The sequence below is a fragment of the Pleurodeles waltl genome, chromosome 5, assembly GCF_031143425.1.
Source record: "Pleurodeles waltl isolate 20211129_DDA chromosome 5, aPleWal1.hap1.20221129, whole genome shotgun sequence".
Classification (NCBI taxonomy): domain Eukaryota; kingdom Metazoa; phylum Chordata; class Amphibia; order Caudata; family Salamandridae; genus Pleurodeles; species Pleurodeles waltl.
Genome location: NC_090444.1, coordinates 1,174,376,388 through 1,174,401,026, shown reverse-complemented (window position 1 = coordinate 1,174,401,026; position 24,639 = coordinate 1,174,376,388). Strand labels below are relative to the sequence as shown.

Here is a 24,639-nt window from a genome sequence, read left to right as displayed (position 1 = left end):
GGGTCTTTGACTTGCAGGCATGGAAGAGGGGCCAGACAACCCCAATTGCATAAACTGGACAAATACACTCCTCTTTGCTGCAGGCTTAAAGAAAAACATATATCAGATCCGTCACTGGAGGAAAACAGCCTGAAGGACCCAACCTCACTCTCCAGAACCCTCAATGAGGAAACCTTTAGAGACTGCTAAACAAACTAAATCTACATTGAAACAGACAAGATACACCATAAGCATGGAAGTGAATCTTTTGAGAGTGGATTTTCACAAGGTATCTGAGAGGGTGGGAGCTAACTCTGAAAGGGACTACTGCAAATGTAAACCTACTGAACTCTCTTCTAAAACTGCAATGCTCCAGGCCAGATTGGAGGGAGTGGAAGGGCGATTGAACAGAAAGTATGTAAATATGTCTGCAAGGGAGTAATACCAGAAAATTCTGAGGGCTATCCCTTTCTCTTTATGAAACCCATAGACGTTGCTGATATTGCTTTGCTTTTCTTTTTGCTTTGGCAGCCCAGAAACACACTGGTGATGCTTTGAAAGATTGGTTAGATAAAAAATTGAAATACATGATTATTGCAGCTCACTTTAGAATCGCTGCTGTGTCCTGCAAGCACCATTGGAAAAGTAGAATAACTCCCTCAGATATGGTGGAGCAATAGAAGTAGTAACAGAACAATGCCAGGGGATCATCGAGATTTAGGAGGACAGCGGTCAGAAGAGTCAGAATCTGATAAGCGGTCTACAGCAGAAAAAGTCCCATATACTAACGTAGAATTAGAAACAACAGTTGTTCATTCTCAGTGAGAGACTAGGCCCAGAATATTAAACTGAGAGAGAAGAACTTGCACTGAATACTAGATCTAGAAGGCAGGTCTTTCTTGCAAAGATTGTAAACACTTAACATACAGAATTTCCTGATGGTTCTGGAAAGAGGTGAGTTGGGGTCGGGGGAGGCCCTGTCAAGACTGGTGAAATATTTCAATAAAACAGAAGTTCCTATATTCCACTGTTTACCAAGATTCTTGGGATCCTTGGACCCAAGAACGTGGTGATATTGCCAGATCATACAAGTCAATACCTCTAAAAGGGGAGACAACTAAAGGAGTCAAGGTATCTTAGGCAACCATACCAACAGTGTATCTACATGTCCTTATTGCTCAAACTTAGTTACATTGTATATAAAGGGGGGAGGGGAGAAGTAGGTTTGGAACTCATCATTTGAAGTGTCGGATAGTGGTTGGGGGGAGTTAATTAGTGTTAGGAAGGAGAACAGGTAAGCCAAAGTATGGTAATAAAAGAGTAACATGGAAAATCGTGAGTGGTTGAGATCCCTGACATGCACAACATAGAATAATAATGGTCTACGGAAACGAATCAAGAAGGGGGTGATACAATTAATATTGTTCAGATTTGTATCCAAGGTGGTCCTTGTCGAAAAAAAAAAAAAACCCTCATCTTATTCACAGTAGCAGTCACTTTATTGGCAGAGGGAAGTATATGCTGCTTGGGCATTCCAGATATTCCTAACAGTCCAAGGTGCTGGTGAAGAAATCATGTATGTTTCATAAGGGATAATGTTGAAAGGATAACAGGTGATGCTACGTGGCAGCACTGGGATGATCGAATGGGGAGAAAATAGCTTTTGCTAGTGTATATATTTGATCAGGCATACAAACTACGACTACACTGGACATCTTAGGCACAATGATATCATCTATAAAGGAGCACTCTGATAATTGGAGATTTTAATATACTTATAAAAGCTAAGTGTAAACAGGACTATCTATGTTTGAAAAGGCAATGCACATCTACATGGATGAACTCAAAAAGTTCAATTTATGTCAGAGAGTTACCCAATTAAGCATAGGGTCCCACAGGAATCATCGAACCTTGTTTAATATATAAGTGCTTCTGCTAGATCAGTTAATTTTGTCTTTTGGATATCAGTTTATGATATATGGTGACAACACTAGCTGGTCATACAACAAGAAGGGAATTGTAAACGTAAGAGTTCCTCTCCATGTTTCCACAAAATGGATAAGTATGATCACTAGAAACTTTGCTCAATAAAAATGAGGTCTTAGTTTTTGGTCAAAATGAACTGGTTTGGGCAAATAATTGGTGGTTATAAACTTAGCATTTCTCCAGTCCCTTGAAAGAGAGTTAAAAATCGAAGGATTCAGCTGGATGAGAGAGTATCCCTAAAAGATCAAAGAAAGGGGTGTGGCTAACTGGCCAAGATGACGGACGGGAGTCTCTGAACACCTGCATAGGCAGAATGGAGACAACAGTGTTAGAGGCACCATGGGGCCAGATTAGTTAATACTACCTTGTCGCAACCACCTGCAGACATGTGGCACCAAGATTAGGATGGCACAGGTGGTGGTGGCGTTTCAACTGCTTGAGCATGGGCCCGGAGACTCACAGTGACAAGATGGTGGCACCCGCTCTGTTCGGTACGATCCTTGTGCCTCATCTGAAGCCGCCGCTGGCTTTTCTCCAGAGCCTCCTTCTGGGCTCTTGCTTTACCCAGGGTCCAGAGGCAGCTGCTGTGGAAATAGGATTGGCAACGAAGGTGGGCAGTCTGCGTGGGAGCCCCCGGCTCATTGACGGGCTTGCTCCAAACACCCAAGATAACCCACCAAATTGCTCAAACCCCCTCCCCAAAACCTCAGCGCTTCCTACAGCATGCTAAGAGGCAGCAGATGTGGACTTTGCGGGGTGGGGCAGGACTAGAGATGTAAGCGGGCCGAGATTATTGACTGCCAAGGGGGAGGTCCATGAGCATTGTAAGTGTCCAGTTTGCTGTGGAGCTGGTGTGGGTTGTGGGGCACCTCGCTGAGCAGGGTGAAGCAGAAACTCTGGAGCACCAGAAGGCCTTTCCTGGCCGAGGGTACTTTGATGTCTGGGTTTTGGCTCGCTGCTGGGGGAAGGCCCCTCTGGTGTTGGTGCTGCCTATATATATAGTTGTGCTCCAGACCCTGGTGACTTGTAGTCTATGGCCTCTGCACTTCTCCAACGCTCGACACCAGGCCGGTGACCTGAATGCCGCCCAAATCCCATAAAAATTGAGAACTCAACTTGCTCACATTGTGGACCCCACAAAGCCAGGAATCACCTATCACAACCCGGCAGGTGTAGCTGTGGCAGCACCATGGCACAAGGAGGCAAAAATTATACCCTCACAAAGAACAATCTGAAATCCTGCCTGCAGGATCTGAGGATTAATAGAAGATGAGGTCTGAAGGCAGAACTGCGGATATTGAATAGGGACCTCTGTGAGGCTGTGGAGTCCCTACGAAAGGATACAGACCAGATTGGAGACAGGGTTTTGGAGGTGTATGGAGAGCTTCAAACCCTGTCTCAAGAACAGGCATTGCACACGGACAGGATCCAAGCCCTGGAACATCATTTTGACTCCTTGCAGCTTAAATGTGAAGACTTGGAAAATATGTCTCTAAAAAGAAACATATGGATTCGAAATATCTCAGAGGAAGCCAAGGGCACAGACATCAAGGTCATATGTCCATGCTCTGTTCGCTCACATTTTGCATCTGAAAGAGCTGCACCATTGGCATTGATCAGGTTCACCGTGTGGGCCCCAGACTTAAGATGGCCCCTGCCTGCACAGCACTGTGATCAAATTATCATCGTACCCACAAAGAGAGATCATCCTGCAAGAGACATAAAAACTCCCAAACTCCATTTCGGTGGAGATGTGCCAGATTCTGCTCCAAGATCTAGCCCAGACTACATTGGAAAAACATTGCGAACCAAGACTATTAATGGATGCCCTAAATAAGGCCAAGATCAGATTCTGTAGGACATTTCCCTTCGGAGTGGCCTTCAGGGTCTTAACATGCTATGTACAGGTTCCAACCAACGATTTAACAACTTGGACCGGGAGCACAACGGCACAGGTGGGAATAGAGGACGCTCTCCAAGAGCATGTCGACAACATGTAGAATGAATGACAGGAAAGGAGAACTGGAAAACTTGATAAGTCTGTATCCCACGATGCGTGGCACAATGACACAAATAGAGGTGCCTGATAGCCGGACTCGCACCGCTCCTGCACGTTGCCACAGGTAGGACCTTAAATGCCTCCACTGTGTAATCCTCATCGATTTCACCTCCACGAGGACCACTGCTGATACATACAGTGTCAATGGTAATGAACCCACAAAGGATAGTTTTTCTGATATGTATTTGTTCCTGTTTTGGGGGCTATGGGTAGGGGGAAGGATGATACTGCAGTTGGGTGGGAGTGGATAAGGTTTGATTCCCAGATATGTATCCATACACACTATATTCCAGGTGCACACTGGGGAAACGGGCTCCCCTTGTCTCTTGACTATTGCAGGTCTTATCCCTTGACATGAACAGGCTTAATTTCCCTTTGAAGCGAAAATAAAATCCACAACTTTCTTTCCCTACATAAAGCAGAGATCGTCACACTACAGGAAACACATCCCTCCAGAAGGATGACTCCCTTTGATTCACCCTCAAGTAATATCCAGAGCAATTACACAACATGTACATAACAAGACCTGCAGGACGTCCATCCCTTAGGCAAACAATTTCAACTTGGCTTTCTCTGAGGACATTAGTGACTACCATGGAAGTTACGTCATGCTTAAAGGTATGCTACTGAGTCTTAAGATAACAATAGCCGCGCTTCACGCCCTTAAGTAGGCTCAGGACAGGTTCTTTGTGAAAGTCCTTCAGAGGCTTGGGTACCTCATGGAGGAGACAACACTCCTAATGGAAGACTTTAATGCAGTGACACAGGCAACACTGGAGAGGTCTGGGATATAATTGGCAACCTACAGGGAAATGACGGGAGAAACCGAGGCAACTTTTCATCAGGTGGGACTGGTGGTCGTGTAGAGAGCGCTTCACCCAGTGAACAGGGATGACACGTTTTACTCGAACGCGCACAAATCCTACCCAAGGATCAATATAATCTATGTTTCTGAAGACTGTATGCCCCTAGTCACCGATACAGGGATTGGAACCATAGCAGTCTCCGACCACACACACATGAGGATGGAGCTCAGAGCGAGCTCCTTGGGTCGCCCCTATAGGCGATGGAGACTAGTGAAAAACCTTTTATAGGATGCAGCCAACAGAGCAGAAATAGCCTCTACAATTGACGATTTTATGGTCAATGAACAAATGACTGACACCTCCCCTAACATACTGGGATGCACTTAAAGCTGTGCTATGAACAGAAATGTATTGCTTTAGCGGTCTTTGTTAAAACAGAAAGGGCACTGGTTGCCCCAACTTAGAAAAGGAGTTGAAACTGTCAGGAGACAAACACAAACAAACAGGGTCTAACAGCGACCTCAAATTGTATAGTCTCTCATGGGACAACTTTGAACTATACAGGTCAATGCCACAGAACGAACCTTGCTTGCATTGAAGGGGGAGAGGGGGTCTACGATATCAGAGACAAGACACCCCTCCTTCATGCAAATAAGTTGAAATGGAGGAAAAATGCAACCAGCACTAGAGATCTGAGGACACCAACAGGCTCAATTACCCATGAGCCAAAGCAAAATACTAACCTTTTTAAAACAATTTTATGCTGACCTCCATAAATGCACTGAAATGTCGCCATAAGGCAACAACAGTATCTACGTAACCTCCATTTCCCGAGCGTGACTGAATCCCAAGTGAAGGATATGGACTCCCCGGATTGAGGACGACGAAATTAGATCAGCCATTAAATCCCTGAAAAAAAATAAGACCCCCGGGCCAGATAGGTTTGGAGGGGAATTTTACAGTCAGTATATAGGGAAATTAATGCCACAGCTGGAAAAAAAAAACTTTAACCACTTCCGACTCAGACATAGAGTTAGCAGAATCATGGATGAAGCCACATTAGGGGTGATCCCCAATCCGGGTAAGTACCATTCCGAATGCTCAGCCTACAGACCTATAACTCTCTTGAATATAGATATCAAGATCTACATTAAAGTGCTGGCCTTGCACCTGACCACTCTTCTCCCCAACTAGTTCACAAGGACCAACCTGGCTTCGCAACAGGAAGGCAAGCCTTTTCACAAAATCTGCCATACAGACCACCTTGTCGAAAAAACAAAGTGCATCCTAAGTGCAGTACCAGACACTATATGCTAAAAATACCTTCATCAGGTATGGCCCTTTTTGGAGGCAGTGCTCCGCCGCTGCCGATTTGGAGAGATATTCATTGGCATGGTCCTGGTGACCTATCAGGCGCACACAGCCAGAATGAAAAATTTTCTAGCTTACGCGTTAAGAATTTTCAATTCTATTAAGGACACGGAGGCGAGGATTATGCTTTCTCTTTCTTTACTGAGAAATTCACAGCAGCCAATTAAAACACATTTAAACAAAAAACAACATTTCCCAAAGTGCTCTAGTGTATAAGTCACATGCACCAATCAACCATAGTGACCTTAGTCCATAAAGTCCTTAACCTCGAACGTCATATCCTCTTTCTTTGCTTCAACCGAAAACAGTAAATTCCTTTCTCACGACCTCAAAGTCTTTAGATGATACCAACTCTCATCTAGGAAGGAAGAAACCAATGAAGGAGACCAGACTGAACATCAAGTCGGTTTTCCAAGAACGTAGACATCTGGATGGAAAGAACTTCAGGAATTCTTCTGATCCGTTCCTAAGAAATAATAATAAAAAACCAGCCGGTAATATTTTCAAACTAATGGTAAAAACCATTTTAAAATCTTTCACATCTTAATACACTCTATAAACGTGGGAGGGTAACAATGAATTAAGATTTTCAAGAGTAATAAAATTATTAATATTCATAAAAGGGTGGGATAATCCTCGCCTCCGTGTCCTTAATAGAATTGAAAATTCTTAACGCGTAAGCTAGAAAATTTTTCATTCTATATCAGGACCGGAGGCTCGGATTATGCTAGTTCAAAGCTGACCCATAACCACAGAGGCCATATCCAAAACGGGTTTAAAATAAAACTTACGAAAAGTGCTTCCAGACGACCAGTCTGCAGATTTCATAATATCTGTTAAACTGGAACCTAACGTAAAAGGCTTAGATGCCATTGCTCCTCTTACTGAATGAGCTCCAAAATGGCTAGTATCAATGCCTGCTTCATTCATAAGCCATCTTAACCATCTCGCTAGAGTGGCCGAAGCAACAGGTTTAAAAGGTTTCTGAAGTGCAATTAATACTTGCCCATTCATGTCCTGTCTATGTTCTTCTGTAGATATTTCATAATCTTTAAGACACTGTACCACACATAATTTTGAATTATCTGGAAAACAAGGGTACGTTACTGACCTGCAATTGTTCTTGGTTCTTCTGGAGATAACAAAGGTTACTCCCTCCGGAGAATAAAGTCTCCCCGATAGATCTAGGGCTCTCACATCTGAGACTCTCTTGCATGAGACTAAATATAGCAACATAGTTAATTTAGCTGACAATTGTTTCCGAGACAAGTATTTGTTACTGGGCCAAGAATCCAGAAATCTCAACACAATATTCACATCCCAAAGTACAGAGTACTTAGGCTGAGGAGGATTCGAAAATCTGATACCCCTCAACAGTTTACATACTAGCGGATGTTCACCTACCTGTTTGCCATCAATAGGTGGATGTCCTGAAGAAATTGCCGATCTAAAATTATTGATTGTCCTATAAGCCAAACCTGAAGAGGCTAACTCAGCCAGGAAATTAATAATCATATCAATACCTGACCCCATGGGATTAAGGTCTCTTCCATTGCACCAACTAACCCATTTACGCCATGCCGAAGCATATCTCTTGTGGGTACTCTTTGCCCATGCTCGCTTGATAAAACCTTCAGCCTGTTGTGAAATTCCCGGGGCTTTCCATCTTGCCCTGAAACCCTCCAAGCCATCAGAGTTAGAGTCCCCGAGACAATTAAGGGATGTTGATGGCCCTCCGGACTGAGTAAGAGGTCCCGACAAGGAGGAATGAGTAGTGGAGGAGCACATGCTAATTGAAGGGCAATAGGGAACCACGGCTGAGACCTCCACAACGGGGTTACTAAAATCAATTCTACCTTCTGTCTCCTCACTTGAGCCAAGACTCTGGGTATCAATAGGAATGGAGGGAATGCATAGCACTGGAACGAATTCCAATTCTGTAGAAAAGCATCCGTTGCCGAGGCTTGAGGGCCCGGCCTCCAACTGAAAATTTTTGGAACCTGGTTGTTGAGGCGAGACGCAAACAGGTCTATCTCGCAGAAACCCCAAGTCTGGACGATCTGTTGAAATATCTTTGGATCCAGCTTCCAATCGCTGGGATCCGTCAGATATCTGGAGTTCCAGTCTGATACTAAGTTCTGATCTCCCGGGAGATACTCCGCCAACACCACTAGTCTGTGTCTCAGGCAATAATGGCAAAATTCTTTGGCTATCTCCGCCAGAATTCTGGATCGCGTTCCCCCCAGTTTGTTCACATACCGTACTGCTAAAATATTGTCCATTCTCAGAAGAATGCAACAATCTGTCCTGATCGGGGAATCGCTGGAGGGCACGATAGTGTAAGGGGGCAGGAAATATTGCTTGAATGGAGGAGGCTAATAGTCCCACCAATCGAGCAATGCTCCTTAGAGAAATATTCGGCCTGAGTAATGCCGCTCTCAATTCTCTTTTGATATTGCAAATTTTTGCAGCTGGAAGTATCAAGAGGGAGAGAATGGAATCTATCCTGAAACCCAAGAATTCTATCGTTTGGGATGGTTTCAACAATGACTTCTGCGCATTGATAAGGAAAACTAATTCCTGTAGTAAAGTGATTGTCCAATTCAGATGTGTCAGCAACGTCGTTGCATCCTGCGCCATCAGTAAGATGTCGTCCAGGTATATGATAAGACGAACCCCCTTGGTTCTCAGCCATTCCACTACTGGTCTCAAGAGCTTTGTGAAGCACCAAGGGGCCGAGGATAGGCCGAATGGGAGAGCCGTGAATTCTAGGCAATACCCCTTCCACTGGAACTGAAGATACTTCCTGTGGGGGACAAAAATCGGGATTGAGAGGTACGCATCCTTCAGATCTAAGCGAGCCATCCAATCCCCTTCTAGAAGGATGTCTCGCAACATGTGGATCCCTTCCATCTTGAAGTGTCTGTAAACAATCCAAGAATTGAAGTCCTTCAGATTTAATACTAGCCGATGACCACCTCCTTTTTTGTCTACCACAAAAATAGGATTGCAAAAACCGGTAGGGTGTGGGGTTGAAAATGTTACCGCACCTTTGTCTAACAACGCTTGTACCTCTATATCTATAAAATTCTGATTTGATTGGGAAAAACACATGTTTATCGGAGGGGCATGCTGAAACGGAGTGTTGAGGAACTCCAGGTGAAATCCCGACACTGTCTGAATAACCCAAGGATCTCCTGAAATCTCCCTCCATTTGTACAAACAGACTGACTCTTCCCCCTAGAATGACTTGTGAATGTAGAATAATTTTTACCGGTAAAGGAGGCGTCTTGTATAGCTCCTTGCTGGCTCCTACGGTACCCTCTGCGGAACCTGGGTCTTCCTCCACGGGGCCGTGAGGGATAGAACGTGGTGTCTGCTTGATCTCCAGACCAGTTACCTCTACCCCTCGGGTAGTAATTTTGGGGACTGACAAAGCCACCTCGGCTGGGCATTCGCCCGCCATAACGCCCAGCCCTGATAAAAAGGCCGCTTCTAAAAACTTTTTTAAGGGACAATGGGCCTTGTACAATGTCGAAAAAGTAGAGCAAAATTTGGCCAATTCTTTAATGAAGGATGAGCCGAAGGGGAGACCTTCAGCTGCTGGTCCCGCTTCGGAGGCAACCAAGTCTACTAGTTTAGGGTCCATCTGCATCAGTATGGATTTCCTGCGCTCAGTGGAAATAGCACCATTTGTGATGCCTAAAAGGCATACTGCTCTCTGGGCCCATCCCAATAAAACATCAGTGTTCACTGGGGTGTTTGATTCCTTGGAAGTGGTAGCCAAATCTAAGATTTTTGTTAATGGGCCTGCCATGTCTAATAATTTGTCTTGGCAGAGGCGCCAGGATCTGTCGAGACCCTTTTTAGGATCTTTCGTGTACTTCTTCATGAAGGTAATCATAGTGGGGTCAATCTCGGGAGTTTCCGCTACATTATTATCTAGCTCAGGCCTGGGGCATTCTGCCTTGAGTCTGGAACGCACCTCTTTATCAAAACTCTTCCTTAAGTTCGCGTGAACATAGAGAGCTACCTCAGGAGTTGGACGCCAACTCGACTATCTAGGGTGTATAATCTCGGAAGGATTAAAATCTAAAATTTGAGGCGTAGTGGAAGTAGTTTTCGATTTTTTACTAAGGTTGGGGGTGGTAATGTCGTCTGAATCATCGGAGTCTTCCGAAGAAGAGGAATTACGATGGGAGCTATAATTATGCTCTGCGCTTCCTGCGTAACTTGTCAAACATGTCAGCATGTAACTCTCCAACAGGGTCCTCCTGTGAAATGTTCTTAGATTTTGACTTGGATTTTGTAGGGACAGGTGTAGCAGTGTCCTCAGAGGAAGGGGTGGGGTCCCCGGTCATCCAGCCCTGCGTTTGGGCATACTCTAATAATTGACCTGAGAAGGGGCCCAAAGCTCTTGCTAGAGCATCATTCACCGACTGTTGCACCCTGGAATCTAGTGCCTCAACCAGATTTAACTCCAGTTGGTTGTCGGTATCATCAGGGTAGAACCCTGCATCCTGGTCGCTCCATTGAGCCATAATAATAATATATAGGACCAGATGACAAGAATAATAAAGGAGTGAGTGGATAAACCTCAGCAGGCGAATTAGCAGAACAAAATAAATATATATATACCTAAAAACCACAACCAGTGAAAATAAGTATATATATATCAATGAAAAAACAACTGTGCTTGAGGAGGAAGGTGCCTGCATCAATAAAAGGTATTTCCCCTAGGCCAAGCCTTCTTTTAAATTTTACAACCCAGTGGAATCTTTTCTTAACTGGGCGTCAGGGAGGAGGTGAGTTAATGATTCCAGGCAAGCCCCGATGCCTCTTGCGCTGTCCAGAAACAAACCGATCTCATAAAATGGCAAAGGGAAATGAGATCGGCTCATAATGGGCGTGCACGCTTGGCAACACCGGTTGCCTGTGAAAACAGACTGCCGCAGGGCGTGCAGTCCTCTCCCGAGGTCCCTCCACGAGGGAAAATCCATATAAATATTAACTCGGCAGGGAAACCGAGCTGTAGCGTCTAGCGTCTAACGGGTTCCAAATGAAAAAATCAATAACAGGAGAGTTCCCTCAACACGGGAAAATCAATAAAAGGGATTAACTCGTCAGGAGGCCGAAATGTACAGAGTAAAGCCAGTGCTTTAGAAAAAATCAATAAAAAGGCAATTAACTCGGCTGGAAGCCGAAGAATAAAGATTAAAAAGCTTGTAAAAGGCACGCAGACTCGCGGCGCCTGTTACATTTAAGAAATTCAACTTCAATACACCAGTAAAATAGACATAAGATTTAGATAAAGTGAAAAGTTACTTATCTGCTGCGAAGCAGCAAAGAAAGAGGATATGACGTTCGAGGTTAAGGACTTTATGGACTAAGGTCACTATGGTTGATTGGTGCATGTGACTTATACACTAGAGCACTTTGGGAAATGTTGTTTTTTGTTTAAATGTGTTTTAATTGGCTGCTGTGAATTTCTCAGTAAAGAAAGAGAAAGCATAATCCGAGCCTCCGGTCCTGATATAGAATTCTGGGGTGTGGATCCTTCTCTGATACTATGTATCTGTGGCACAGTACCCAACAGGGTCGCCCCTTGTCACCTTTACTGTACATGCTGGTCAATGAACCTCTAGCTTTAAAGATGCGCTTTTTCAGGGAGTGGAACATAAGATCTCACTATTCGCAGATGAAGTGCTCCTCTGCATTCTTTACCCCTACTGAATCAGTTTTTCGATGAATACGAGGACCTCTCAGGGTACAAAATTAATCACACTAAATCAGAGATCCTTCCTTTTAGTACTCCCACCATCGGATATCCGTTTTTTAAAAGACAACACACCCTTCATAGTAACATCTAAGGCTATACGTTATCCAGGGGTTAACCTTACCAGCTCCCTATCGGGGTGGATCCCTGCCAACTTCTCCCAGGTTTTGAAGGATATAACCCTCGAAATGTAAAGGTAGAATAACCAGTACATCTTGTGGCTGGGCCAGATTGCAGCAATCAAAATGACCCTGGTCCCTCCGACTCCTGTATGTCTTCCTGGCTCTAGCCTTATACATCCCATGCACCACACTGGAGGAGTTCACCCGCTCCTTTATCAACTTTGTCTGGCAGGGTAAGACTCAGAGTATCTACAAAGGCCTTGATGCATCCACGGGAGAGAGGGGGCCTGGGCTTCCAACATATCCTCCACTGAACTGCGAATAACAGGGGAATAGTCCAAGCGGAAATCCTGCAAACATCGATTCCTCACAGGCAGGGATGTAGTGGCTCGTACTTTATGGGACGTAATTTGGAAGCCCCGCAAGTATAGACACTAAAATACATATTGTATCCAAATTACTAGTACACTGTTGAATACAGGGGACAATGTGGTAGCTGGACATGCCATAATGACTTTCCCATCTCCTCTTACCCCCATATTGAACAATTCAGACTTCACACCGGATCTAGGGTTGAGCTCTGACCCACCTTGGAGGGAAGGAGACTGTGGAATGATATCAGACATGTTTTAAAAGATTGAAATCAGATCCTCGGTGGACTGTAAAAAAAAAACACATACCAGCTTCTACAGACAGAAGACTTCCGATACCAACAAATATAACATTGGGTCCTTCACCCACAATTAAAGGCAAGGGCAACCCAATAGCTGACAGAGGGCCGAAAACCCCTCACATCACACAGGAGGCTAAGAAGTGGGTTCATGCCATATACAAACATCTGAACGCTTCTCAAACGCCAAACCCCTGGTCCTACATGCACATGTGGACAAAGGTACTTCAACACTCCATCAGCACACACAAATGGGAAAAGTTGTGGATGGATATGTATATTTTTAAGTATAACCTGTCGGTTCGCCATAGGGAGTCAGCACTCAAAATAATGACATGCTGGTGCCGTACACCAGACAAACTTCACAAAATGTTCCCAAAGACCATGACTCATCTGTGTTGGAGAGGGTGCACAATGGTGGGGGGGATCTACTCCAAATCTGGTGGAGCTGCCCAAAGTTACAACACTTCTGGAAAGAAGTCTTATCCACAATTAAAGCTATTACAGGAGTCACAGTGCCAGCTGAGCCTGCAGTGACAGTATTAGCCAGCCTTCGGAAGGATGGCAAGGGGATACTCTGAAACACTGGCACCTGATAAAGCAGTTGCTGTTAACTGCAAGGATGTCTGCTGCTAAATACTGGAAACAGAGGACTCCTGTAAGGAACACATGGTGTTGGCATATTTGGAAAACAATGATAACTGAGAGTATGATGGATCGCATTGATGAGGACCAGAGCAATCTCAAGAGCAGTTGGTAGCCAGTACTTTTGTATATGGATGACACACGAGGTGCGCTGAAATGTCTTTCAAGACTACAAGACCTGAATTGATTAGGCTAGGTCTCCCTTGAGGAATTCACATCAAGGCCAATACAGTAAGTAGTGGATCATTGAACTACTACAATACTGTAGACCGTTAGTGTTCTCTACATGTGACCCTACTTGGGCACCTGGATACGAATGTGGTACACTGGGAGGGAGGGAAGGGGGTAGGGACGTTTTGTTGGAGATGTTTTCTGTGTTAGTTTGTTTGCTTCTATTCATAAAAACTGATTGGAATCTGTATTTACGGCCAGAAAACTAATAAAGTGTATCTGGGAAAAAAAGAAAAACTCAATAAACCTGCGTCCCCTGGTTTCTTATACCTGAAATAATTTAAGAAAATTTTACCATTCCTGACTTGGTTGACAGAATACAAAAAGAACAGATGATGGACGGAATGCAGAGCAAATCAAACATTCACCCCCGTCACAAAGATCTGGGTTTAATCCATTGTTTTTTTGCTCACAACACCACCCCAGTTGGGACCCCGCCATATGCAAATCAGTCTTGACCCTGTTCCTCATGGGAACAGTCCAGCCCAAACTGCCAAGCCAGGTCCTCCTTGGACCGGAAACAAGCATCCTAGGACTGGTTTCACAGTATCACCCTTCATCAGCTAGGCTAGCTTGAATCCAGTGGCGCAGTGAGCATGGGACCCAAGGTTGGGCGTACCCTTCCGACTTGGGGCGACAAATGCAAAAAGAACAGATGATGTATGGTATGCAGAACAAATCTAGCATTAACGGGCTGCAGCACTTTATGAGGCTACCATCCCTAGCTACAATCCTGACTAAGTTGAACAATTGGCCTGAAAAAGAGGCAGCAGCTGCTGAAATGTCAACACCTTCTGTTGGTTGGGGTAGGCTTGCATGTAACTGCATTTAATATGGTCCCCGGTAAGAACTGCACGTGCAAAAGGTGGAGGAGGGACTTTGTGGCATTTATGGTAAATCACAGGCAATGGAGCAGGAGGTTGTAACTTGAGTATGGGTTACCCAATGAAGCCTGCGCTCTTGATCAGCCAATCGTTAAGATAGCGTAAAACAGGAGTGCCACACCTTCTTAGATAAGCAGCCACCACCTACAGGCACTTTGTGAACACCTTTAGGGCAGTGGTAACCCCAAAAGACAGTACTTTAAATTGGTAGTATTGTTCACTTACTACAATGTGAAAGTAGCACCAGTGGGCACAGTGGATGGGTATGTGGAATTAGGCGTCCTCGAGGTCTAATGCAGTCACCTTCTTCGAGCAGAGGGATGAAGTCCTGCAGGGTTGTTATGTGAACATGTTCCACCAAGATGTATTTGTCTTGTGGCCTGAGGTCCAGTATTGGTCTTAGGGAGCAGTTCTTCTTGGGAAAAGAGGAAATAAACAATAGACACCCTTGCCCGGTAAACACTCTTTCAATTGCCCCATTGTGGAGAAGCGATTGCATCTTTTGCTGGAGAAGGTGAAACTGTCTGCTGATGGTATGTGTACATGGTGGGATTGTTGGGGGGAGTTCTAGGCAGTAGCCATGACAAACCACCTCCAGAACCCATTGACCTGAGGTGATTTCCTACTAGTAGCAGAGGAAATCATGAAGTCTTCCCAACAGACAGGCCTCTACTCTCTTGTTTTGTAGTTAATGCCCCTGTAGGTACCTTTGGTATAACGATTTCCTTCCTGCCGGTGGATGGACTGCTGCTGCGTATGACAGGAATGTGGCTAGTCAGTGAAATCATGTTAGCTCCTCTTCTAGGTTGCGGCCTCTGTAAGAAGCACTTAGCAGCAGGGGCTTGGATGTCTGGGTTCATCTTGATTTTTTCCAGCTATTTGTCGACCTGTAGCCCACACTGGTGTACCCCATAAAATGAGAGATTAAGATGATGCTGTTGGACCTCTGGCTTGGACACTAAAATGTGGAGCTAGGCATGGCGTCTGAGATTAGGATGCTGTTAACAACGCCCCAAAAGACTGGGTCTGGGGCACCTAGGGCACAACCGATCAGATGTTGCTGTTTGTAGGAAAGGACATCTTTTTTATGTTGACCGATGCATCTGAGGCTACTGTTTTGTTTTTTTGCTCTGTGGTGCACTGGACCATGGTGTCCAGACCCCAGTGCATGCCTCTCAAGATATGTGTACCATTGGCTAATGCCCGATTGGCTCACTTAACTTACTTACAAGCCCCCAGAATATGGTAAAAGTAGTACCCAGGACTAGTAAGTTAAATATCACTAATGGACTACAACGCTTAATTGTGCCACCACTAGTGACAGGGAAAAAACATTACTCTAAGACTGTCACTGAAGCCTAGTTGGGCAGGTTTGAACCTGCCAACTTGACATGGCAAAGTAAACCCTTTTGCTAGGACAAAACCTTTTCTTTTATTATTAGTACGTTGCCCATAGGGAAGGCTTAGGTAGCCAACCAGAAAGGGTGCCTAAAATTAAAAAGAAGGGCATGTTTCTTTTGTATTTAGCATGCCCTAACAGTGAAATCATGAAACTGCCATTTTTACTGTAGCAAGGCTGGAGTTCCCATTGGCTAACAAGGAGTTTCACTAGCCACAGCGCTAAGTGCTAATGGACATTTGAGACCACCAAAGATGTTACTCCAAGGTACCACATTAATCGTTACATTAAACCCGACTCATTGCTGAGATTGGACTTAAGGTAACTTTTAACTCACCATTTTGTTCCCCAAACCTTTGGTAGCCTTTCCTGTTTGTCTGCAGCAGTTGTCACCCGAGACAACATGGTACTTCCCTGCTAGGAAATGTGAAGTGCTTCCAGGAACAGGGAATAAAGACAATTGCGGAGGGAGGAGATGTGACCTCCTCCAGCAGGATGTCTAGGCGGTGGTGGCCACAGATGAGACGCAAGTGATAATCACACCTTCGCCTATCCACTCCTTTGTGTAGGCAGATATGCTACCATTTCCTCTAGAGGTGAAAAACCTGTTGCAGAACCAGTGTTCCAGGAGGAGTGGCCCGTTACATTGGGTACACCTCAGGGGTGTGCCCGAGGCCACTCAAAAGGGAAAAAGGCTTGCGCCATCTTGGTTTGAGGTAGGGAGGGTTATTCTTGGATTGTTTGAGGGCCAAACCACCAGGAAGTGATATAAAGTTGGATGGGTAGCCTAGTGGGAACTGCTGCCTCATTGAGAAGTGAGTCCACCCCTCCCACAAATAAGAACTTGGCATAAATATGGTACCCCAGATCCACAGTCCTCAGATCACTTATGGAATGGAAAGAAGACTAAAGGAGGTCTGCCCTGCTGCTCCCTGAATCAATAAATAGAGGCTGCATCAAGATTGAACTGCACCTACTTAAACTGAGGATCATGCAAGAGAAGACTGAGCTTTAGGCGCCCACTTGAGGAAAACTCGCTCTTGTGTGCCAAGACAGAAGGAGTGACTTCAGCAGTCAGTTGGCTGACTTCTTTTTGCAGCTACAGGGCGACAAAAACTGAAGGAAGCCTGCACTCATGAGAGCCTGGCTTCCCAGGTTCATCTGTCTGCCACTGGATGTCAAACTGCCTGCTGGGAGACAGAGTCCTGACCTGACAGATGTGTCCCACGTTTGTGGGGCCTGTGGCCATCATTGAAGGACACCCTGGTCCTCTGAGACACCCGCTTATGCCAGGGATAATCCCTGAAGTTCATGGACCCTAGGTTGACGCCAGGAATGGTCGCTGCACCTCTTCTGCAGCTCCAGAATCCTTAGCATCTTCTCAGCATCAGGCATACCCAGCATCAGGACCACTACTTGGCTAGAACCACGTTCTTTGCATCCTTGTAAATTTTTCTCTAAGGATTCAGACTGGTGGACCAGACAGGTAACTGTCTACCTGGACCTAACTGGTCCCTGTGACTGGCTTCCAGCCCTCTGTGGCCAGTCCAAGAGAGGATTGGCAGTTGTGCTAGCCCACTGGCTCAGAAACTGCAAAGCTGATTACAAAGACTTATCTCTGGTTCCGCTCAATAAATGTTTTGTTGTTTTGGCTTCTAATCTAGGATAAAAACACACTCTATTTTTATAAACTGGTGCTGGATTTTTATTGTGTCATGTTTCTTACCTGTTGGTTTGGTACTTCTAAATGCTAAACACTTGTTACTTCCACTAAGCCTGCCTGCTCTGTGCCCCAGCCACAGCTACCTATGACTGAGCTAAAGGATTTGTTAAAGAATCCTAACTGTACCTGATAGAGATTGTGACTTTCTTCCATCATAACCATACCACATAATAATCCACTTTCCTACAAGGTTGGAGATGATTTTCCCCTTGGACACTACCTCGCTCTTCTTTTCCTGAAGGCCTGGTGAGATGTTTGACCGGCTCCTGCGTTTTTTCTCTTTGGGGGACCTGTCAAAGCACAAAAGGAGCCCCACAGAGTTGGCTATACTGTACACCAGTGAGCGACTGCCATAACAGTCATCCTCTTACCTGCAGCATCCACCTTCTTACTCCTTTCATCAGGCAGCACAGCATGGTCTGTGGACTCAGAAGATGCCCTTTTTCAGCCAGTATGACGATGAGGGAATTGGGAAGGGTGGTGCGGGTGCATGGGGTGGGGGCATGCCTTCTGGTGTAGACACTAGTGGAAGGTTTATACTTCTACTACTCTTGCCATAATGGGCTCTTTAAATGTCTCAGGGGCGGATTTGATCATGCCCTTAAACACGGACAGCAACTGCACCATCTGCTCTGACTTACAAAGCGTCTCTATGAGAAAGTTCTCCTCCTTGTGAAGGACGTGCATGTCCACTTTGTGAATGAAGACTGCCAGTTGAATGACCTCATGGAATGCTGTAGTATCGTCGTTGGAGATGACCTGAGATGATTGTGGTTGAGGTCCGGGTCTCCCAAGGGATCGACAACCTAGTTATCTCAAGGGTCATCTGTAGCCCTTGGCTCAAAGGGCGCCTCATAAAGATTAGCAGGACTAAAATATCTAAAATGAGACCAGACAAGAACACACATTATGAGGTTATGATGCTACGGTGGTAATGGGTGAGGAAGAACTTATCTTCACTCCTTCTGGAAGTCTGAGGCAGAGGTGGCCACAGAGGATCTGAAGGCCTTTGTAGATGAAGGTGATGTGCCTGAGCTGAGAACAGAGGATAGCCACAACTTGGAGGGAGATATTACCATCAAAGAAGTAAAAGCAGTGATTAAACAACTCCAACAAAGTTAGTCTCGAGGACCCAATGGCAGCCATACAGTCTTTCAAGAGAACAGTTAGATTTGTGTCAAGTCCAATACTTCAAATGTTTGAGGAGGCTACAGAAGATGGTAAACTCCCCTTGGATCTCTGCATGGCCTCAATGCTTCCTATACATAAGGAAGAAAAGGTGAGCCACGATTTCCATTCATAATGGCTTCTTCATTTTAAACAGGAAGGTCAAAATCTCTGTGAAAATTTTGCAAAAATGCTATAGGTCAGGGTTTATGTCTTATCGATCAACAAACTCAATTGCCACAGATTTCTTAATAGCTTAGCATTTGCCAAGTGGGAGACAGATATGTATATCTTACAGCCTTGACAGATTCTACAAAGACAGCTAAGAGACAGTACTGCAAAAGCTTGGGAACAACATGACACACTGAAAACTCCCTTATCATTAATGTGTTTTGCAAACATGTTCACAATGGTTTCTGTACATCCAACAGACCACCCACTAATTTTCTAGAACAGTTGTTTAATAAGTGTAACATTCAGTGTAATCCTTGCCATGGGAGTGGTGCATCTAGAATTCCGTTAGCTACACTACACAGAAGTAAATACAAGTGTGACACAGCAATACTGAATGAGCAAATGCACTATGCCAATGTGCAATTGTTGGTAATCAACTGTTTTGCCTCAAAGAATGCCCCTGTCCTGACTACAGACAGACATGTACTCATATCACTGTCCACCACTAGGAAGTTTGATGGCAATTAGCAGAAGACCAAGGCACAGTTGATGCTATACTTTTGTTCCCACTTAGCTTCTCCCATGAGGTATCTCCTCCACAGGCTGAATTCTCACCATTCATGGTGTAGTATTTGAGTCCATGTGTTTTATCCTAACCTGTGATGGAGGTGTTGTCTATCTAACTGAAGGTTAAAATGCTTAGTTTGCTTTACGTGCAAATTACTCGCTTACCATCAAATACTAAGCTCATCACCGATGAGGAAATTAGTTTAACACAGAAGGGATAGAGAATTGTGTTTTATTAACATTTGTGTGAAAGTAAAGCGATTAAGAGGTCTTCAATGTTTAAAACAGTAAATAAACAGCTCAAGGAGCTCAGATGTTTGTGTCTGTGGTCAGTGTCTATTTAGCTATGTTTTGCATTACATAACTGTTTTGTTGAAACTTCAGCGATCCGTCAGTCGAGCACATAATATATATGTGTTTGTTCTTTTCTTATCTGCTCATTATTAAGAATAAATCATAGAAATCAGAGGCCTATATCAGTCTTTTGGTAGGAGGAAACAGGCAGTAGAATATATAAGCATCTGCACCTTGTATCACAGAAACAGATTCCTACCCATCACACATTTGTGCACTTGTGCTGCAGAACGGTGCTAAAATGGAGAGTGGACTGGTGCCTTCTCATGTGGGTCAGTATTATTTATTCCTCAAATGAAACAAATCATGCTACTAACCTTTCTATTGGCTTCAGACTTTGACGAGAGAAGCTGGTTATAGTGTCCAAGACCGTCAATCATCAATGGTCTAAGAAAAATGGTATACATCACTTGCAGAATTAACAGCATAATTAAATATCACACACACACACAATTAATGGATTTCAAGCACAAATGAAGCACAACTGATAGAAGTGACTATCTTTAATGGTTCAGCTTGGAACAGAAAGCATATAGTTAATGTTAGGTAAATCAAAACTGCAAATGTTTATGGCTGTTCAAGAATGGCACACACATTCTAAACTATTACAGCTGTATAGTGTTAATTTAGACTTCAGTTCAGTAATGACAGGCATGCTGAACTATACTGCATCACAAACACTGCAAGGACTGAAACAAGTCACTTACCGTAAGTAACCCTTCCTGACAGACATCATCCTATTCCAGATTAATTAGCTCGGAATGCTGTCTATGCATTGGACGTTTTCCAGAAGAAAAAATATTCAGTTGACCTACTTGTGCATTAGATGGATACAAAACATTGTCATCTGAAGAGTTGTGAAGGCATCAACTCCTGAAGGCATATATTTGCAATCTGTGAGGTAAGATCTGCCCAATTTTGCTGCTCTGAAGAGGGCCGGAGAAAAGGACATATCTGAAACGTGCAAGAGCACCTGAAGCTACATGACAGTCAGATACCCAGCAGAGGGAAACATCTTAGAAACGAGGAGCTAACTGTTGCGTCTCTAGTGTAATTGGCCAAAAACCAAACAAGGGAGAGTCATCAAGGTTACTTTAGGTGACAGTAGGGTTTAGAAGCACAGACAGTAACAATCAATAACTTAAATGCCGAGAAATAGCTCTATCTTATGAAAAAGTACCAGAGGCCAGGACACCAGCATGCAGTTCGGTCACAAAGTCTTAAGAGTCATAAGAGCCCAGGAGAGTCCTAAAGCCAATCAGCATCAAACAGCTTGTCCTTCTTTAAATGGGACACGTAATAGAGGGCTAGCATCTACCACACAATCCCACGGAAGGGTATCAATTAAGGATATAGTTCTCCAAATATACCACGTGTGTTTGAGATGTCCGAGCGGCTGGGTCACCCACAGGGCTGGGTGTACCGACTGAGGTGACTGGCTTCACCAGTTCTCTCTGACAGCTGGACTTCAGAATTAGGACTTGGCAGGAAATTTAAATGTTGATATATGCATATAAGGGCAAAGATGGTTCAAACAGTTCCAGAATAGAATGACCTACTCCAGACTAAAGAATCAGACCACACACCATGGATGCTAAGGTAAGGTGACTTGTGCTTCTTCTGGTTTTATCTACTGTATGATGCCTGTGTCCTGCAGAGTACAAGCTTCATAAATGCAAAGGTGGAGGTTGGGACAGAAAACAGGTGATGTTGCAGTTCCAACGCCCAGATTATGTTGTTCCTCCTCCTGGCCATCAGGGCAGAATAGATTATCTGACTGCTGGTTCCTTCAGTCTGTTTAAATATCCGCCATCGAGAGGTCTCAAACACTCATCCAATCCTGGAAAAATACATCTTTCTGTTTTTTCAAGTTTTCTTAGAATCTCAAGCCAAGAGTGAGAAGATGGAAAACTTCAGACTGGCCAAAATAGTTTGTGTATACCAGGTCACTTTGGCTTTCACATTTAGACAAATTGTCTAGAAGACAGCAACGGCAAGGGGTTTCCATCAGGGATGGGGAAATCTACTCTACACAAAGAAATGAGCCAGTAGCCTTCATTCATCAACCATATAAAAGACTTCATGAAGGGTGGCCTGGGAAGGAGAGTGAGCAGATTGGCATGTCTAACAAGAACAAAACCAGCCTTCCAAAAGAAAAGCTTTCATGTAGTGCATCATGCACAATGTGACCAAATAGAAACCGCTAACAAAGTTGTATCTGTAATCCCCTAACTCCTCCCATCAAAACACACAACGAAGGTACCTGGTTCAGGGGACCGAATATACATTTAATCAATGGCAGCCAGTGGGTTGCCTCCCTGCTGGGATACATATAAACAAGCATTGGTAAAGCCAATAGGTTGCGCCTTTGCTAGAGCTATTGGTTTTGTCGATATGATTTAGCCATGTTGTACACCAGCTGGGTAGCTGTTCGGCATGTCTATAAGTGGTGTAGAGGAGAGTGGCGTGGAATGGTCTAAAGTAGTGTCATGGAGTAGAGTGGGATGCTATGGAGTGGTGTAGAGAGGCATGGAGTGGTGTAGAGTAGAAGTGAGAAGTGTGGAGTGTCATGAAGTGCCATAGGGTGGAGTGGCATTATATTGTAGAGGGTTGTGGTGGGAGTAGACTGTCGATGAGGGAAAGGGCATAGAGTGAAGTAGAGTGTTGTAGAGCTGAGTGAAGTAGAGTATCAGAGTGAAGTAGAGTGTCGTAGAGTGGAGTGGCAGAGTGTTGCTGAGTGGCATAGATGAGAGTTGAGAGGTGTAGAGAATATTGCATAGAGTGGAGTAAAGTGCTGAAAATAGAGTGGTGTAGAGCGGAGTATGTTGTCGTAAAGTGGAATGCCATAGAGTGTCAGACTGGAGTAGTGCAGAGTGGAGTACTGGAGGGGTGTGGAGTGGCATAGAGTAGAATAGTAGTGCATCATAAAACAAAGTGGAGCAAAGTGGCACGGAGTTTCGTAGGGCATTGTAGCGTTGAGTAGTGTCAGACTGGCAAAGAGTGGAGCTGAGTCAAGTGGCATAGAGCAGAGTAGCGTTTAATGAAGTACAGAGTCGGAGTGGAGTGTTGTATAGTGGAGTAGAGTGGTCTAGAGTGACGTGGCACAAACTAAAGTGGTTTAGAGTAGATTGGCATAGAGTCCAATGGCTTAGAGAGCATTGGTTTTAAGTAAAGGGATGTAGAGTGCATTGCCGTAGAGTGCAGTGGCAAAGAGTAAGTAGAGTAGTGGTGCAGAGTAGAGTGGAGTGCCGCATCCTAGACCACAGTGGCAGAAAGTGCAGCGGCATAGAGTAGAGTTGTGCAGGGTGGAGTGGCATAGATTGTTTCAGAGTAGAGTGCAGTGGTTCAGGGTAAAGAAAGTGGTGTAGGATAGAGTGCAGAGGTGTAGAATAGAGTGGCATAGAGTGCAGTGATGTAGAGTTGTGTACAGTGCAGTGACGTAGAGTTGTGTAGAGTGCAGTGGTGCAGAGTAGATTACAGTGGTGTAAATTAAAGTGACAGAGTGATTTGGCATAGAGATGAGTGGTACAGAGTAGCGTACAGTTCAGTGGCGGAGAGTGCGGTCTTGCAGAGTAGAGTGTCTTAGAGTGCAGTGGTGTTCAGTGTATTGGCACAGAGTGCATTGGCATAGATTGCTGTAGAGAGCAGTGGCATACAGTACAGTGGTGCTGAGTAGCATAGAGTGCCGTAGACGGCAGTGACGTAGAGTGCAATGGTGTAGAGTGGCATAGAGTGGCTTCACGTGCAGTGGTGTAGAGTGCAATGGGGCAAAGAATTGCAGAGTAGAGTATGGTGGGGTTAGAGCGCAGTAGTGCAGAGTAGGTCGCATAGAGTGCAGTGGCATAGAGTTCATTGGTTTTGAGATAAGTGGTGTGAAGTACATTGGGTAGAGTGCAGTGGGTTGGAGTAGACTGGTGTAGAGTGGCATAGAGGGGCACAGTGTGCAGTGGTACAAAGTAACTTGTTTCAGAGTAGAGAGGAGTGCTGCAGGGTAGAGTGAACGGTGCAGGGTGGCGAGGCATAGAGTGCAGTGGCACAGAGTGGAGTGGAATGGCCTAAACTGGAGTGGTACAGAGTGCAGTAGCGAAGAGACGTGATAACCTCTAAAAGGGAGAGGATGTGGCATAATGGCCTGAGCTGCAGACTTCAGAGTTGGTGGAACCAGGTTCGAGTCTCTGCCTCGGCTCAACATCCTGTGATTCTGGGCAAATCATTTAATCTCCCCATGCCTACAATTCAGCCCCTTGAGACCCTAACAAGTTATTTGGCTTTTTGCCTATGCTGAACATGTCCCAGTGTAATTTCCAGACACCAGGACAAGTTTAGCAGCGCCTGCACTGTTGTCTACATTCATACTAAGCAGCAACAAGCAGGTGGAGCAAGGGCTTTTTTATTTATCTTCACCTCCTCTTGGGTCAAAGATAAAGGCCGAAGTTAAGTGGCCGTAATGCCTCCTTTTGACCGAATCTGATCCTGGCTGGGTGCGGTCTGGAGGCTCACACTTAGATGTAAATGGAGGGGAAGGAAAAGAAGGTTCACAGCTTGTTATCACTTCACAGGTGCTTAAGCGAGGCACGCTTTTGGCTTTGTTCAGTCGGTGTTTATAAGAGTAATGTCAGATGTGTTGGTCTGTCCCAGTATTTGCAAAAAATAATGTAAATACCCTATTTTATTTCTTTTATAGCGCTACTCATCCCAGTGCAGGGTGTCAGAGTGCTTTACATAA

General features: G+C 44.7%; 1 protein-coding gene across 2 annotated transcripts in view; it reads right to left on the bottom strand.

The window, feature by feature from the left end:
- LOC138296348 (heat shock factor protein 2-like) overlaps positions 1–24,639 on the bottom strand; it is a 198,325-nt gene that overhangs the window by 90,205 nt on the left and 83,481 nt on the right. For both annotated transcript variants that reach the window (XM_069235398.1, XM_069235399.1), the window contains one exon: positions 20,231–20,300. In XM_069235398.1, coding sequence (XP_069091499.1) covers positions 20,231–20,300 — 70 coding nt within the window. The remainder of the gene's footprint in view (positions 1–20,230; positions 20,301–24,639) is intronic.